Source organism: Glycine soja, chromosome 3, assembly GCF_004193775.1.
Source record: "Glycine soja cultivar W05 chromosome 3, ASM419377v2, whole genome shotgun sequence".
NCBI classification, from domain to species: Eukaryota; Viridiplantae; Streptophyta; class Magnoliopsida; order Fabales; family Fabaceae; genus Glycine; species Glycine soja.
The window spans coordinates 35,799,829-35,818,115 of NC_041004.1; the positions used below are offsets into that span (position 1 = coordinate 35,799,829).

At 33.4% G+C, this 18,287-nt stretch overlaps 1 protein-coding gene, 1 long non-coding RNA gene and 1 other non-coding gene across 3 annotated transcripts; all 3 read left to right on the plus strand.

Annotated features, from left to right (window-relative positions):
• Window positions 1-223: 223 nt before the first annotated feature.
• On the plus strand, window positions 224-4,169 carry LOC114406615 (serine carboxypeptidase-like 45). The gene is made up of 10 exons (XM_028369372.1): window positions 224-779; window positions 1,173-1,277; window positions 1,368-1,463; window positions 1,625-1,717; window positions 2,067-2,137; window positions 2,213-2,566; window positions 2,911-3,023; window positions 3,455-3,553; window positions 3,685-3,802; window positions 3,916-4,169. Exons 1-10 carry the CDS (start codon window positions 530-532, stop codon window positions 4,060-4,062), a joined length of 1,446 nt encoding a protein of 481 aa, XP_028225173.1. The 5' UTR covers window positions 224-529; the 3' UTR covers window positions 4,063-4,169.
• Window positions 4,170-6,518: 2,349 nt separating this feature from the next.
• On the plus strand, window positions 6,519-6,746 carry LOC114407950. Its single transcript, XR_003665757.1, has one exon. It is a non-coding gene; the product is annotated as a small nucleolar RNA U3 (small nucleolar RNA).
• An 857-nt stretch (window positions 6,747-7,603) lies between these two features.
• Window positions 7,604-10,104, plus strand: LOC114406616. The gene is made up of 3 exons (XR_003665459.1): window positions 7,604-7,801; window positions 7,949-8,019; window positions 9,658-10,104. It is a non-coding gene; the product is annotated as an uncharacterized LOC114406616 (long non-coding RNA).
• Window positions 10,105-18,287: the final 8,183 nt, after the last annotated feature.

Sequence of the window (18,287 nt, forward strand, 5' to 3'; positions counted from 1 at the left end):
AATAAAATTACTTAAATAACACTTTAGAAATTAAAAATAAAATACAAAATTCATAGAGAACAAAAAATAAAATTCAAAAATTTATTAAGATAGAAAATATATTTAAGTGAAAATAAAAAACCAAAGTGAGAATTACACTAAACATAAAAAGACGTGTTTGCCCTTTTTATAAAGAAAACATTACACACACATACTCAATAATCTATAGATACCAATTGACTTAAGACGACCTCCTTAGACTTCTTTTTTCTTGTGATGACAATTCACAAAACACCAAAGTTAATCAAACAACGTTCTACGATGGTTGTGGGATGCCGACACCATTAACAAACGGGAAGTGCGGTTTAGGACCTCCATGATCAACAAGAACATGCTAGAGCTACTCAGCTAGTTACTATTTTTTTTATCTGTAAGAATTGAAGACAAATTATCTCTTACATGCTCAATAGACTAAGCTAGCTAGTATAAGAAAAGGCCCTCCCTGCCCTACTCCTTTTTCACTACACTTTCTCACCCACTACACTACACTATGTTTCCCCAGCCATGGATCTTCTTGATAGCCACCATCATTGCAATTTCACTGTTCATGTCCTCACTGGTTGAGTCATTTCCAGTAGCTGATAAGGTCAAATCCTTGCCTGAACAGTTACCTGTTTCCTTCCAACAATTTGCTGGCTTTGTACCCGTTGATGACAAGAACCAGAGAGCTCTTTTTTACTACTTTGTTGAAGCAGAAACCAACCCTGCTTCAAAGCCTCTAGTTCTCTGGCTCAATGGAGGTAAATCCATATCTCTTGTTACTTCCAACTTTGTCTACCAAACACCTTAATTTCTTTGTGCTTTGTCCATGCTATTAATTAATTTATTATCTATCGAGTCTTACATTGACTAGAAATAGTCTCTGATATGATTTTATAAAACTTGAGTGGTCATTACACATAAAATTAATTTTGTAGAGATGGGTTTAGCTTAAAATCTAAAATTTAATCCATGTCATATTTTTTTACACTAGGTTAGTAATGAGGCTTTGGATTTGACACTTTCCAAAGTGTAAAAACAGAAATAATGTAAGGAAAACATTTCTCTTTTACTATTAGCATGTTAGAGATGTGAAAAAGAGAGTTATTTATGTGTCATTTTTTCAAGTCTCAATTGCCTTGTTGCCTTTGCAGGGCCTGGTTGTACATCTGTAGGAGTTGGAGCCTTCACAGAACATGGTCCTTTTGTTACAAATCAAGGAGAAGCTATTGAGAAAAATCAGTATAGTTGGAACAAAGGTGCTACAAATTTCAAAAAACCTTTATTTCTTTGCCACAAACTAAACTAAGATCAGCCCTTGAGCTTCTTTGAGTCCTTTCTTTTTGCAGAGGCAAACATTTTGTACCTAGAGTCACCAGCAGGCGTTGGATTCTCTTACTCTCTCAATTTGTCATTTTATAAAACACTGAACGATGAAATCACAGGTTGGTTCACATTCTTATCCCTATGCAAAACACTTAATCAATTTGTTCTTATCTTTATTTTCTGTTTTGATTTACTTTTGTGTTCATTCAGATTTTGTTAGATTCCCTTCAGAAGTTGAATAAAAAAAATTAACATTTCGTGTGTCAATTGGTTTTTCTAGCCCGAGACAGTCTGGTTTTCCTGCGGCGCTGGTTTGCCAAGTTCCCAGAATACAAGAATAGAGATTTTTATATAACGGGAGAGAGTTATGGAGGTAAAGACACAATAATTTATTTACCTTCATATAAAATCTACTCCCTCCTTCTTATTATAATTATTTTTATATGTTGTTTTACACAGATAAAAAAACCAATAAATAAATGACAAAATATAATAATGTTATAAAATAAATTTTATTATCATTAATTCATTTCTTATTTTTTAAGCACATATTATTAATATCATAAGAGATATAATTAAAAAAATAATTAATGTTACATTAAAAAATTAAAATGATAATTATTTTAAAATATTTTTTGTTGTTGTTATACGATAGTTATAATTGGACCGAGGAGTATAGCTTACTAGTACCAATCGACTGACATTGTTGGTTTTGGTCTCAGGTCACTATGTACCTCAACTTGCTGAACTCATAATTAAGAGTAAAGTGAATTTCAACCTAAAGGGCATAGCAGTGAGTAAAATATTTTACTTTTTTTTTCTTTTTTTCTGTTGCATTTTCTAAGTTAACTTTGCATTTGCATTGCAGATAGGAAACCCTCTTCTGGATTTCGACACTGATATGAATGCAGTCGATGAATATTACTGGTCTCATGGAATAATAAGTGATTATGCATACAAAATCAGGACCTCTCTATGTAACTCGTCTAGAGTATTAAGAGAATACTTCAGTGGCCAAATTTCCAAAGATTGTCTTGTTGCAGCTCAAAAAGTCTCAGAAGAATATTCTTTTACAAATTTCATCGACCCATATTACGTTGTTGGGGAGAAATGTCTTTCTTACAATGTTTCTCAGGCAGGTTTTCTTAGGGAGACGCTAAATTCAGGGATGTTTCAGTTTAGGAACTCTCATTATGTGCTTCAAACAGAAGAACCTGACCAGGTGAGATTTCTATAAAACTATAGTATTTTGATTCATTCTTTATTTAAATTATTTCATTCTCTGTTCCTACATTTAAAGAAAATGGTATCTTTTTTTTGTCTCTAAAAAATTCCTTAATAGGGATTAAAAGTACAGCATTTTTATTTTTATAATTCTAAAGGACTAAGAAAAAGATAAAATAAATAGGGACAAACCAAAAACCACAAATTTTCATGTGGTGAAAATGTATTTAAGCCATGTATATGTCAAATATGCTTTTAGCTTTAAAATGTTCATATTTTATTCTGATTGAATCTGGGTAGTGCTGTTAATCGGAATTTTGCATTTCAATTTGGATGGTGCAGCAAGTTGATGAGTGTAATTTGAAATATTCAGAGATGTACTTGAACAGGAAAGATGTGCAGAAGGCTCTCCATGCCCGGCTGGAGGGAACCACCAAATATCGTTTGTGCAGCAAGTAAATAAAACTACTGTTTAAGACTCTCATTATTTCATTATGTTTTAAATTTTATTTTAAAATTGATTGGACACAAATAGATAATGTATTGCAGTTAAGATTAAATTGTTTGAATATTATTTAAATTTAATTGTTGACGAAAATAATTATCGATTATATTTTACTTATTTTTTGGTTTAAATTTTTTTTTCCGGTTAAATTTTTTTTACTCTCAACTAATTAGAGATAACTTTAAATATCACTTTTCAAATAATTATTACATAATTATTGTACATGACAATCAATAATAAAATAATGTACAATGTAAAAACGTTTTACTATGCAGACCATATTAATTAAATTCTTTTATAATTGGAGACAGACACTGTGAGATAATGGACATGAGGAATCATATATGGTCCAGCTCTTGCTGACACTTCTTCCAATTTCAGGATTGTACAAACAAATTATGACCCATTGAACAGAGAGATACCAACAATTAATGTTGTCGGCTTCCTTGTAAAATCAGGTCTTCGAGTCATCGTATACAGGTGATAATATATAAATTTGATCCCTTAATAAAGCAAGTTCTACTTTATTGATTAATCCATAATTCACATATATGAGGTAATTGATCACAAAAGGTGTTGCCTGTGATAATTCATTTGAATGAAATCTATAGTGGGGATCAAGACTCTGTGATTCCATTCATGGGCACGAGAAGATTGGTTGATAGACTAGCAAAGACACTAGGACTTAAAACAACCCTGCCTTACAGTGCCTGGTTTGTGGACAAGCAGGTCAATATATTCATTCTCTTACTTTAGAACATTGTTTACTGGGTTTGACATAGGGATAAAATCATTTTGCTAACTCCTTTTCTTTGCACATTTGCTTTATTTTTTACACGTAGGTTGGAGGATGGACACAAGTTTATGGCAATCACCTCACGTACACCACAATAAGAGGAGCTTCACATGGCACTCCAGCTACTCAACCAAAGAGATCTTTTGTTTTGTTTAATGCGTTTCTTCAAGGGAAACCACTCCCTAAAGCATGAAAAATTTAATGCTTAGTTAATAAATGTCATTGCCATATAAGAAGAAGTAAAATATTGATCTATTATCTGTTATTTGAAGAAAAAAAATGCTAACGCACTTCCTAACACGAGAAATTATTACATGATTTGTGATCAGAAGGATCCTGGCTAAGTTTCAAATCAAACATCAATTTGAGAAAAAAAGAAGTTAGTAAACATGTTACATAGAAATTGGTAAAACTTACATTGTTCCCGACCATAAAATAATTACATGGAAATTGAGAGAAAAAATGATTTTTTATTATATATATATATATATATAATATTTATATTTATATAAAATAAACATTTTCGGAAACACTATATTGAGATTTTACTTTTTATTTTTATTTTTCAAATTTCAGTCTATGGGCATGTCTTTCGACTTACCGAAGACCAATCTCTGTGGGCCTAAAAAATTTAGGCCCAATCATGTGAGTCCAAAATAAATTCCTAGTAAGCACTAAACAGAGCATGGCTAACAAACTGAAGAAGAATGACATATTATAAGAGTAGAAGTCCATGAATGGATTATGGGCGGAAATTGTGATAAATGAAGAAAAAGTTCAGCAAAAAGATTTGATGAATAGTGTTATCTATGCTTACAACTTTTGTATAATGAGCAATTTTTGAATCTGTATTGACTATGTAATGTTAGGAATAAGAAGCTCCCATATGGATATGAATATGATGACTTTAAAATGGTTCGCACCTGCTATAGAGACATGATGAATTGCTATTGCTACTACCGCTAAAAGAAATGCACCTTACAAAATATTTAGAATGGCAATTGCAAAATCTTGTCAAACATAAAAAGCTACAATCAGCCCCCAGTCATAAACTCTACATAAGAAGCTCTCTTGCACTTCATGCTTGCATGATATAATTCATTACTCAAACAGAAGGTTATTCAATACAAGACTAATTCCACCACTAAAATGCATTAACCTCCATCAAATTGTTTATTTCCGTGTCTCCTTGATATATACCATATATTCATCAATTTGCAGTGACAAATCAATCAGATCTTACCGAAGGAGTGTTTGAAACAATTAATCTTGATTTATGCCTGTCGCCAAAATGTTAAAAAGGTTAACCCCATTAGATTAAAATGATTCATTGGACGGATCTCGGTAATGCTAGTTATCTTATGACTTATAATTCCCTGACCAATAGTTAAAACAATAGTTCTTTTTAGCTTTTGATGTATTAATTGCTTACTTATCCTCATTAAAAAACATCAAAACAGAACACAGAATGTCCTCCTACATTGATATGGATATCAATATGTAGTTGATCCTTTTGAGAGCATATCAATGATAGTGCTGCTATTATCATGTGATTACAAAGAGGTGATGCAAATCTTGGCATGGTGCACCAGGCATTTTCCTTCTGCTCTCTTGAAGATTGTTCCTTCGATTATAAGCTACTCCTGAATATCATCTATATGGCCTATGGCCCATTCCAAAGAACATCTTGATACTAGAAATGTCTGTGCATCAATATGCACACACTTGAGAACCATTGTAATAAAAGCATGAGATATCCGAAACCAAGAGAACCATTAAAGCATGGTGGGCAGATATCTCTGCAGTGTGTATACTAATTGTGTGAGTCTGTTTCAAAATTAATACTAGTACACAAATCCTAAGAGGGATATTGAATCGAAGGTTTAGAATCATCAACAACTTCACAAGTGAGATAACTAATTATTTTTGTGGTTGTGGACCCGGATAACTGAATTTTCCAGTACTGAATCTTAAATCTCAAGCACAAATTTGATGTAGTCAAATTCACCAACTTATTCCCAGATAATGGGATAATAATCTTTATCTTTTCCACAAGCAGGTGAAGATGAGTAAAAAAGAAAGTTTGAAGGAGGTGAATCACCTCATTCGGCAAAATCCCATCAAAAGATAATAAAAGTAATAACAATAAACAGATTCAATTAATCAGGCAAGCTAACATTCCAGTAGAAGCCTTACCTAATGACATTGCCAACAAGATATAACAAGAAGCCTAATATTTCAAAAGGCCTTTTGGTCCTTAAAAACTAAGGAATGCATCTCCAGAAAGAAGTACAATCATAATAGTTGCTAAGAATGCAGCAAAATTGATAAATTAATCGAGAAACCACACCACAAATCACACATGGCCATTAGAGAAAAAGAAAGGTTTCAGGAAAATAAAAGAAAAGAAAAAGTCAATTACTGCTTAGCTACCTCTCTATATTCCCATGTGCCCCTTGCTTGAAATTGGAACCACTACCAGGCAACAGAGTTGTTCCCTTTCAAGCAATAAGAGTTAGAAATATTTTTATATCAACCGAAGTGGCAAAAAGTCAGAAACCATGACATACGTTTACTTTGTTAGTCCCACATTGGATAGTTTTAGTAAAACACAGGTCATTATATAGCTAAACGCTAACATCTATGGTCACGACCTTACTTGAACAGGATCTGTTCTATAGGCTCGTACCTCTGTGTCCTTGAGTTCTAAGGAGACAGGAACCTACGTCTGGTGGATGAATCATGACCGTGTGATCAGAGCGTGATTAACGGCCGGGGTGAGTTTCTCTTTGGAGTAGTCTCATCTTTGGCTGTAGAGGATCGTTCTTAGGACACTTCCATGTGCCTGGGAATGGTCATACGGTTGTCTGACAGACCTAAACTTTTTTTTCCCCACCATTCTACAATTTGTGCACATTTGCATGGAAGCTAGTTTGTGTTTAAGGAAGGGTCTCTTCCCTTCCCCAAAGATAAGTTTAATATATTTTTGGGTAAATAAATATGTTGGAAAAAAAAAACTCAATACTCTTTTTTATTTGGCTTTTGAGTAAAATTGTTAAACATCTAACTTTTTTTCCGGTTAAGACACTAATGCAACGGAACACTCTTAGTTTTATTATTATTTTATATTCATCATTGGAGTCAAATTGAGGTATCAAGAATTTTACACCTTACATGCAGATGGTTTAATTGACTGAAATTGATTAGATCATTGCAATCACTTTTAATCATGATTATTATTATCGTTATTACTATAATTAATATTATGACTCTTGTCATCATCCTAACTAGTGAGATGTATGGTGATACACCCTCTCTCTCTATATATATTAATTGATATTGATATTTATTTTGATGTTCTTTGTTTTAGCAAACAAATGGCAAAAGTGAAATTATTGATCAAAGAATTATTAATAATTGAAAACTTCTTTAGACTCGCGAAATTTATTAAATTATGTATTTTTAATTTTGAAGCAGTTTTCATTAAAAGCGATAATTAATCTTTGTCCGAAACTTTGAACGCATACAAGATATGTATTTTTCTCTTAACACAATTTATTTTATACTTAAGGACTAACTAAAATCTGAACCTTAAATCCACTGCTAGCACTTATGTGTTAATCATTGTTGGTTACTTAGATTTTATTTTATGTTTAAGTCTTTTGTTATTTCTTTTTTCTCTTTTTCTATTCACTATTTTTGCTTGATATTGAAAATCATGATTTTTAATTTTTCTTTTAAATTTGAAGCATCATGAATACCGGACGGGTAGAAATGCTAACAACAATTATGGATTTTCTCTAACTGACAGTTAGTGGATAATCCCTACTCAAATCGATCCTAGCCATTGTCATTCGTACTGTGCTTATGTATCAACTACAGATACGGATATTCCTTGCCAGCTTTCCCCAATCGTAATCGATCTGCTCTAGGTATGCTCTTGTTTTTATTACTATTATTTATTTATTTCTGTTCTGCAATGTTAAATCTTATATTTTTCACTTTTCACATTTGATTTTTCCATTCAAGTGGCTTTTGATTGTTTCACCTTAACCGGTTTCTCTCTTTGCTCTCCGAAGTTTGAGATTTTTGCCGTTCGATCGTTGTAGTGGGCGTTGCTAGGAGAGAGAACTAGAGTGAAGCATACAAGGTAAGTTCTCCATTCTTCTTCTTTTATTATTTTCTACCCTAAAATATTACAAATTTTGAATTCACCAATATCTTTTGTTGTTAGGCCATGCTCTAGGGATTACTTTACGTTTGATTGATAACCATTATTAGGTTTTAGTGATATTTGAGTGGTGTTGATTTCACAAATATATGAATCAGTATATTGAGAATGGTGAGGGGACTTGAAGATGGCTAGGGATTTTGTATTATAATAGTAACTAAATCATTTGTATAATCTGTCAGTTTTGATTTTGTTGAGCGCAGTGATATGTTCTATTGAGCACATCAGAATAAGATGAAAATTAGTTAATGAGAAATGATCTACTCTTGAAATTAAGCAAACTTCTCTGGGCCCAAGTGCCCTTATGTTAGAATTCAGAATTGATTTCTCTTTGACATTCAGCTTTTGGCCCTTAGGGTATTTCGATGCATGCTTCACACCAGCATGTGTGTGCATCAACTCTGAAGCAACAAAGTTGCTTCTGCACATTTTACATTATTTGGCACGAAATCATGGATTGGTGATGCAAATCCAAACACACTATTTTAGAAGACTATTTATCTTATTACATGTAACTCTTGTCTTCTGGCTGAACTTTTGTTTATAATTTATAATGAAATACAATAACCTAGGAAATTCTTTTTAGTTTTTACCACACAGTGGCAAAAGATTCATGTATACCATTTGAGACTGTCAAGCTTCAATGATATTTCTTTAGGGCCAGTGATGCCAATACTTGTTCTAGTTTTTTTTTTGGCCCCTACTATGCTGTATGGGGATTCAAACAGGGAAACAGTTTCATGTGGCCAATACTAGTACTCATTAACTTCATAAAATTGTGAAAACAAAAAACAACTGTATGAGGAAGAAATTGGTTGGGTTGCTGATCAGTAAAAAGGTTTCAGAAGTTACTTTTTCTCTAAGGATCTTTGTATGTACTTGAGTTTTAATGGTATTATAGATAAGTAATTTGAAACTTGAAAATGATTCTGGCAGATTCTCTAAAAGGAACTTTAAAATAGCGAGAAAGTTTATAGATTACAACATGAAAGAGAAGTAGAAAATCAACCTCAAGACTAGTCTAAAGTGACAGACTCTGTTATCTAGGTTGAAGAAAACTTAAATAAATGTACTAGGGATGGGATAATGGGATTTTTTATGTGATCAAATCATTTATTTGAAACAATTTAACACACTTGAGCTTAGCTTAGATTTTGCTACTGTTACTTTAGATGTCAAGTCATTTTGCATGGCCTGCGGAGTTAACAAATTACCTTGGCTTAGAATTAAGGCAATAATGGAGTGTAATTTTTGACATTTTTTCTGATGATCATTACTATTCAGAGTTTGTGTGTATGCGTGTATTGTTAAAGTTCAAATTATGTGGGCTCTAATTTCTCTCCTTATTTTCATGGTTATTCTCAAATTTTATAATCTAAGTAGAGAATTTTATAAAAGAAGTATTCCCATGCCCATACAAGAACTTTTGTAAAGAAAGAAACCTTATTTTTTTTATCCAAGCAATTTTTTTACAGAGGTAGGTAATTCATTTTTCAAACATTTGATCCCAACACACTTTGATTTTATTATATCTGAATCTGTGTGACCTGTGTTCAGGTGTTTTCGTCTTTGTGATACTAGTGAATTGCGCATACTCTGCCCAGTTCTCAGTTTCAAGCATGGATCCGGAGGCTGCACGAACTGCTCGAGAATCTCTAGACCTAGCATTCCATATGTCCAATATTCTTGATACGGGTCTAAGAAAAGGGAAACCCTCATTGTTGTCATCATCTCTTGCGTCGGCTTCTTCTTCTTTGCCATAATAAATGGATTTTTTTATTAGATGCCATTCTGTCCATGCTTGCTTAAGTTCTCTAATCCATCTTTTTTGTCTGTTCTTGATGTTGTTCTTTGAATTGCTTTGCTTGTTCTTTTGTATGAGCTTCATTTGATGTACAGTGGCATTGTTTTAGTACAAAAATTGATGTGTTGCAATTAGGACCTCCTATTTGAAGGCTTATCTTTGAGAGTAAATTTTCAGTTAGCGTAAAGAGCCGAGTTCCATCTTGCACAGCTCTAACACATTCATGTTTATCTTCATTTTCCATTACATGGCTCATCTCATTTCTTTTTTAACTATTAACGGGGCTAAAAGCCCGGAAAAAGGAAACTAAACAGCAATTACACGGGGAAAGTAAATTCCTCTAGCATCATCAAAAATCAGATCCTTCAGAAATGAAGGATAATGCTCGAAAATCACAAGTTTACACCCATCAGAACTAGCATAATCAGTCAGCTTGTATGCACAAAAATTCCCCTCCCTGTAAATTTGATTAATACTAATGTTGCCAAAAGACCCCAACAACCTGTGAATAGCAAGGATCAATCTCTTTCCCGAAACACACCCAAGCTTGTTTCCTTTAATGGCAGTAGGCACTGCTTTTGAATCAACCTGCAAGGCAATATTCTGTCTGATGAGCTAAATTAAGACCAACCCATACTCCCCAAAGCTCAGCCATAAACACAAAGGCTCTCCCAATGCACTTGGCAAAACCACCTTTCCATTGACCATCACAATCTCTGATTAACCTCCACAACCTGCAATACCCCGGTGCCCTTTCACTGCCCCATCGGTATTCAGAGCATACCAACCTTCCTGCGAAGCTATCCAATTAACAGAAATTTTGTGACTTATCCTTTAACCAACAACAATGTTCTCCTAGTGGATGATAGTGAACTCCTCCCACCTCTCTCGAATATAGATCCACGGTCTAAAGGGTTTAACAAAATTTGGATCAAGGATCTGCTTATTCCTCCAAGTCCAAAGGTAATACCAGATGGTAGCCCACAATTCAGCCCAAGGCCGATAATGGCTCTGACCCATATTACCACCAAACGTATTTGAATTGATCCAATCCACCAAGCTCATCCCAAAGAAAGAGTGCTGCTAGGTGCACCCAGCATTATTGCTGGTGCACCTGGCACTAACCACAAAAAGACAGAAATACTCCTTACGGATCAAGTTGATCCGTAAATTAATTTTTAAGACTTATGGATCAACTTGATCCGTAAGGAGAAAAATTAGCAGGGACAGTTTTGTTATTTTCAAAAAATGCTGGATGCACCTAGTAACACTTCCAAAGAAATCACTTCTGTCCATTGCGAGAGGGCAATCTCTATGGACATGCACAATGGACTCTATAGAAACATTACAATGATAGCAAGCAGATCCTTGTTACTCCATTTTGGTACATGGAGAATCCAAATTCTTTTCCAAACGTCATCAGCTTCAGCAGTGTGATGATAAGCAATTAGCTTGTAAGCAATTGCAACGGAAAATTCTCCCATCTTGTGGCCTGGCTAAATTCTGGTATCATCCTCTTCACGAATAGAAGGAGGCAAAACAAAATTTATACGTTGAACAATCTCTTGGGGAAGGACCATACCCAACAAATTTTAATTCTAATCCCCTTCACCATCAACAAGGTCAGCAACACAAAAATTCTGCATATGAAAAGGGAGGTTAGGAGCAAACTCACTCAAGATACACTTGTCATCCAACCATCTACCCTTCCAAGCGTTAACTATGGAGCCATTATTAATGCTTCACATCTCAGTCTCACTAAACATAGGCCAAAACTTAGCCAGAGCTTTCCAAATAAAGGAATCTGTATTTTTCACAATCAAAGAATTATCTCCTTTTTTTAGAGCCCAACCCATGTTCATAAGGACATGGCTCATCTCATTTATCACTCTTGAAAGACCTGGTCAACCTTAAACCTTTTGTAGATTAAGCTTAATCTCTAGGTCGAGTATTTAACCTGTGTTTACAATAATCACAGACCAAATTCAACCACCAAACACAAATCATATCACAAATTGAGATGTTGGCAACCAGTCACATATCTTAAATTTTCGCTAATTGGGTGCTAATATAACTTGCTAAGTTAACGTCTTCTTATGTAAACACTTACCTTTGAATGAAAGAATATCACTAAAGATGATTAGTCAGGATTTTCAACGGAGATGGATGAGAAAAAAATTCGCACCCACAGATATCCATGAATAAACTTTGCCACGGATAAGTAATGAATACTCGCTACCTACGGATACAGATATTTTTCACCCGCTTGTTAATGAGTAGGATGTGGGTATCATAGTATCCATAACCATAGATATATGCTATCCGTGAAGTTATTCATATTAATTAATTGTTACAAATTTTTAATGAATTTTTTTTCAGACTCCATGGAGAAAATGAAACTGAATACAATTATAAAAGAACAGGTTGATTAAGATGTTACTACTCTGTAGTTTTTTAATATTTTATTCCATTTCTAATTATCATTATATTAATTGTTATCAATATTTATTTTGATGTTTTTTTATTTTTGAAAACAAGTGGCAAAAGTGAAGTTACTAATGAGGTAATCATTAACAACAATTGAATACTTCCACAATTTAGACTTAATCTATTGAATTATGTATTTTTAATTTATTTGGATTTATGTTTTTCTTTGAAGTATTGCTTTTGAGATATTATAAGTTTATTTGTACTTGTACTTTGGATTTATGTTTAACTCTTTTGCGTTGTTTTTTTTTATTCTTAGTTTTTAATTCACTAGTTTTGCTTATGCTTAGTGTTAACAATCGCTTTTTTTTATATAAAAAAAAAGAAAAAGAAATGCTTGTTTTATTTTTAATTTGAAGTATTCGTGGGTATCCATCCATGGATACCTGCGGTTATAAAAAAAGTCAATGATACCCCATGGATAAATGAATGAACAATGAGCACGTGTCTTCTCCAACGGAAGGATAGCAGGTAACCCCAACCCATGTCCAACCTTGTCTATTGTGGCGAATTTACTGTAGAGGGTCCCCTTTACAAACTTTTTACGTAAAGGGGTCCCTTTTTTAACAAATTACGTAGGGGTCTGTTCCTACGGTGAAGCCGCCAGCAGGACAGGCGAGAAAGGAGTCCCGCCAGCAGCACAGGCGAGAGCTGCACTGATGCCGCCATTCTTCTTGGCGAGACTTGTTGACTAGGCATTGATGCCGCCATTAAGAATAGCGAGATGCTCCATGTAGTTGTCTCGCCAGTGCTGACTGCGAGATAGGTACTGGGTTAGGGCAATCTCGCCAGTGCTAACTGCGAGATGCTCCACGTAGGCAATCTCGCCAGTGCTTCCTGCGAGATTGGTTACGCATGCTAGAACCCTGTTCATGACGAGACTGAAGCATTGGTTGGTCTGAAGCATTTTTTGGTGATGTAGGTTAGGGTTCAAAGGCTAGAGCTGTAGATGTTCACATGCATTGCAGGTGCAAGGATCACATGCATACAGTATAGTTTGCAGAGGCTCACATGTATGACAGATGACTTCGGGCAAATTTTGCATGCTTTAATAATGGCCAGACACAAGTAGTTTTTGTTTAAATAGAGCATGATACAACTTCAAATTTCACAACATTCTGAAGCAAGAGAGAAAGAAAGAAACTGGTTTGAAGAGAGAAAGAAAAGGCTGAAACACGCTTTGTTTGAAGTTTGTTTTTGTTTGAAGTTACTTCATTTCATCTTCAACTTCAAAGCTCTATTGAAAGTAAGGATTTTTTTAATTTATTTTAAGGAACAAAATTTTATTGAGTCAAATTTTTAGAAGCATTATTTGATGCTGTTTCAACTTAATTTTTTTAATAATTTGTATCATTTACAAATTGTTTATTTTGAAGTAATTAATTTTGTGGTTAAAATCAAATTTGAAGCTGAAATTTAAGTGTAGTAATTTTTTGAATTAGATTTTGTATTTGAAAATTATTACCACTAATTATTTCAGCCTTAAGAATATTTATATGTGATAGTTGCAGATTTTGAAGTTGAGGAATTTTTCAAAAATTATTTAATTAGTGTATTAATTTTTTTTAGAATAAAGTATGAATGTCTAGTTTAAGTTTAATAGAGCAAGCAAATAAATATTTTTATTTTTATGATTGACAAAATATTAGTTGAAGTAATAAATTTATTTGTTAGACTAAAAATTGAAGGTAAAGTTTAAGTGTAATAATTTTTGGAATTAGAATTGTTATTTTAAAATTATTATCAGTAATTATTTGTAAGCGTCTTTGTTCATGGTTTTTGTGGCTTAGAAATTTGACGTGTGACCCTTCGGGTTATAAGCTTTTGTTGATGCTATTTCTGACTTACAAATATTTAGAGGTGAGTCTTCGAGTTTTGGAAGTTAAGGAAATTTTTTAGAATTATTTAATTCGAGAAATAATTTGTTAGAATTATTTAATTGGAGTAATAATTTTTTCTGACTTATAAATAATTTGAGTAATAATTTTTTAGAATTATTTCTGACTTACAAATAATTTTTTTGTTAAGGAAATTTTAATAGTGCAAGCAAATAGATTTATTAATTTTTATCATTCAGAAAATATTTAATTGAAGTAATAATTGTTTTTTTTAGACAAAAAATTAATACGTGAAGTTTAAGCATATTAATTTTTGTAATTAGGTTTTTTACTTGGAAGTTATTTTTTAATAATGTTTAATTATTTACAAGCATTTGTTCATGGGTGGACAGGTGTTACAAATAATTACATGATTTCCTTCTAGTTTTTTGAAGTTAGAATGAAATTTTAATATGTAGTTTAAGTTTAAGTTTAACTTTAATTTTAAGTTTAAATTTTAAGTTAATACATGAAGCAAGCAAATACACTTATTTATTTTAAAACTACTGTTGTTATGATTAATTATTTTTAATTTTGTTCATGTAGGTATATCATGAATTCAATTATTACAGTATTGTATTTCAACGAAAGAGTATATGAAGACAATGATGGTGTAATATTTGAAGGCAGTAAAAAGGCGATTCAGATTAAACGCAGAATTAGTTTCAATGCTTTGAAAAAAAAATTGGAGATAAGGTAAAGTTAGAAAATAATGAAATTATTTCTACTATAAGTTGTAGATTTTTAGTTTCAGGAAAATATATTGCGTTGCAAATTTGTGATGACGAAGATGTTGAAACTATGATCGAAAGTTTTCAACAACAACAACAAATGTCAGTTCTAGAATTGTACGTAAAAAAGGATATTGTTGGTGGTTCTATGTTTCATGCTGCAAATTTTGTTACGTCATGTGGACATAATGTATCTCATCATGAGTCGGAACTGCCAAGAAATATAAGTAATTTACATGATGATGAAGATGATGATGATGATGATGATTATCTTGCGTCTAACTCATACGTTGAAGAGTCTTTCGATGAAGGTGATAGTGTTGATGGAATATCTGATATAGATGATGAAGTCACCGACATCGTTGAACCAGTTTCAATTGTTCACCCAACTGAAGGTAAATTTTATGAAATACAAAATTAGTTGAATACATCTATCTTTTTATGAGAATTGTATTTAATGCTAACTAAATACGAGTAGTTTGTTGACGTGATTTTTTTTTAAATTATTAGGTGTACCAGGAATTCAAAATTCATTTTGGAATGATGCTTTGCATTATAATAATATCAATTGGAGTCATCCGGACGAGGAGGACATTTGTGGTTTGGACATGCCAACGACTTTTAATGTTGGACAAGAATTATATGTTGGCATGGATTTTGACAGTAAAGATGCGGTAAAAAATGCACTGAAACAATATGTGATGAAGGTGCATCAAAGTTTTAAGGTTGTTGAAACGAAATCACACAAATATATCGTTTGTTGCCCCAACAACAGCGCAGAGTCTCCTTGCCCTTTTTATATGAGGGCAATTTTATCTAAAAAAACTTATGCATGGAAAGTGACACAATGGGGTGGACCGCACACATGTCTAAATATGACTATGACACAAGACCATGAGAAGCTTGATTCAAATTTAATTGCGACTTGCGTAGTAGGTACGTTTTTTATGTTCATATTATCCTACTTTTGTGTTATTTGTTATTTTAATTTGTTATTTTATTTTATTAATTGAATTACAGGTATGATCAGAGAAGATCCATCAATAAAAATTTCTCTGATTCAAGAAAGGATAAATAGTAAATTTTCCTATAAGGTTTCATACAGAAAAGCATGGATGGCGAAACAAAAGGCGATTGCAATGGAATATGGTGATTGGAAAGAGTCGTATGCGAAACTCTCGTTATGGCTAACACACATGCAAAATCATTCTCCTGGCTCTTATTTTCAAATACTACATGACGATTTTATTGTTGGTAATAGCGTGAGTCACGAACATCGTATGTTTCATAGAGTATTTTGGACATTTGGTCAATGCAAATAGGCTTTTAAGTACTGTAAGCCAATCGTACAAGTTGACGGCACACATCTATACAGGAAATACCGTGGGACCCTGTTAATGGCCACATCACAAGATGGAAATGGTGGTGTTCTTCCTCTAGCATTCGCCGTGGTCGAAGGTGAGACGTTAACAGCATGGTCATGGTTTTTGCCCCACTTGCGTGAACACGTCACATATAAGAATGGAATTTGTCTAATATCTGATCGTCACGCGAGTATAAAATATGTTGTCGCTAACGAAACACTTGGTTGGCAACCTCCCCACAGTTATCATGTGTACTGCGTCCGACACATAGCGAGCAATTTCAATCGCAAATTCAACAACGCGAAACAAAAAGAGATGTTCAAGAAATTGGGTAAGGTTTATTTTATACATTAAGTTAATTTGACTTTCATATCTACGTACAACTTTTGATGGTAACAAATTTGATGCAGCGTACACTCCTTGCAAGCATGTGTTTGATCAAAACTTAGAAAAATTTCGTCAATTGAGTCCAGCCATAGCAAGATGGATTGATCGCATTTCAAAGGAAAAATGGAGCATGGCTTACGATACATCTGGACGAAGATATGGTCACATGACAACCAACCTATCAGAATGTGTGAATAAGGTGTTGAAAGATTGTCGCAGCATTCCAATAACAGCGTTGGTCAAGTCAACATATAGTAGGTGCCGAAAGTACTTTGTTGATTGTGGTCGCCTAGCCCAAAGACAATTAAGAGAAGGCCAAGTATATTGTTCTAAGCTTGTTACAAAACTTAGGAAAAATCAAGAACAAGCTTGTTCGCACATCATTCGCGTGTATGATATCCACTCGACAAGGTTTGAATTAGAGGAGACCTTCAATCCTATAACGCAACGTGACGGACAAAAGTGGGCAGTTAACTTGAATGGTCATTATTGTCAATGCGAAAGGTATTCTGCGCTTCAATATCCATGTTCACACATTATTGCAGCTTGTGGTTACGTGAGCATGAACTACTACCAATATATAAATGTTGTTTACACGAATGAGCACATCTTAAAAGCACACTCCGCACAGTGGTGGCCTCTTGGGAATGAAGCGACAATTCCTCCTTCTGATGAGGCATGGGCACTAATCCCTGACCCAACTAAAGTTCGTGCGAAAGGTCGGCCAAAATCAACAAGGATAAGGAATGAGATGGATTGGGTCGAACCATCTGACCAATGACAAAAATGTAGTAGATGTGGAGCAGAAGGGCACAATAGGCGCCGATGTCCAATGCAATCTGACTGTGGGAGTAATTCATTTAATTGATTTATGTATGTTAGATGAGTGACTTGTATTTCTTTAGGTTTTGTTCAATGTATTTACTTTGTGGTCTTCAATGAAATCGTCAGTTACTTCTTTTTGAATGTGTACTTCTAATGAAATAAAATTACATTTAGAAGTTGAAATAAATGAAGTGGATCAATCGAGGTTTAGTGACATTGGTGTTGATCGTTAGTTACAAACGTTAGTTATTTTCTTTTCTCTACCTTAGTTTTTTTTAAACTATCTACAATGACAAACTATGGACTTAGTCATTATGGTTTAGTGTCTAAGTATTATGGTTTAGTGTTTAGGGTCTAAGCCTTAGGTTTTAGGGTTGAGAATTTAGGATTTAAGGGTTTAGGGCTAAGGGGTTAAGTTTTAGTGTTTAAAATTTAGGATTTATAATTTAGTGTTTAGGGTTTAGGGTTTATAATTTAGTGTTTAGGGTTTGGGGTTTATAATTTAGGATTTAGGGTTTAGGGTTTAGTTTTTATATTTTAGGGGTAAGGGTTTAAAAGGTAGTGTTAATGGTTTAGGGTTTAGTTTTTATATTTTAGGGTTAAGGGTTTAAAAGGTAGGGTTAACGGTTTAGGGGTTAGGGTTTATAATTTAGAATTTAGGGTTTAGGGTTTAGTTTTTATATTTTATGATTTAGGGTTTAAAATGTAGGGT

Excerpts from the sequence above, each read along its gene's own strand:
- LOC114406615 (XM_028369372.1), top strand. The coding sequence starts at position 530 with ATGTTTCCCCAGCCATGGATCTTCTTGATAGCCACCATCATTGCAATT. Across the intron at positions 1,718-2,066 it reads AACGGGAGAGAGTTATGGAG|GTCACTATGTACCTCAACTT; the intron begins GTAAAGACACAA and ends TTTTGGTCTCAG. Across the intron at positions 3,554-3,684 it reads CTTCGAGTCATCGTATACAG|TGGGGATCAAGACTCTGTGA; the intron begins GTGATAATATAT and ends TGAAATCTATAG.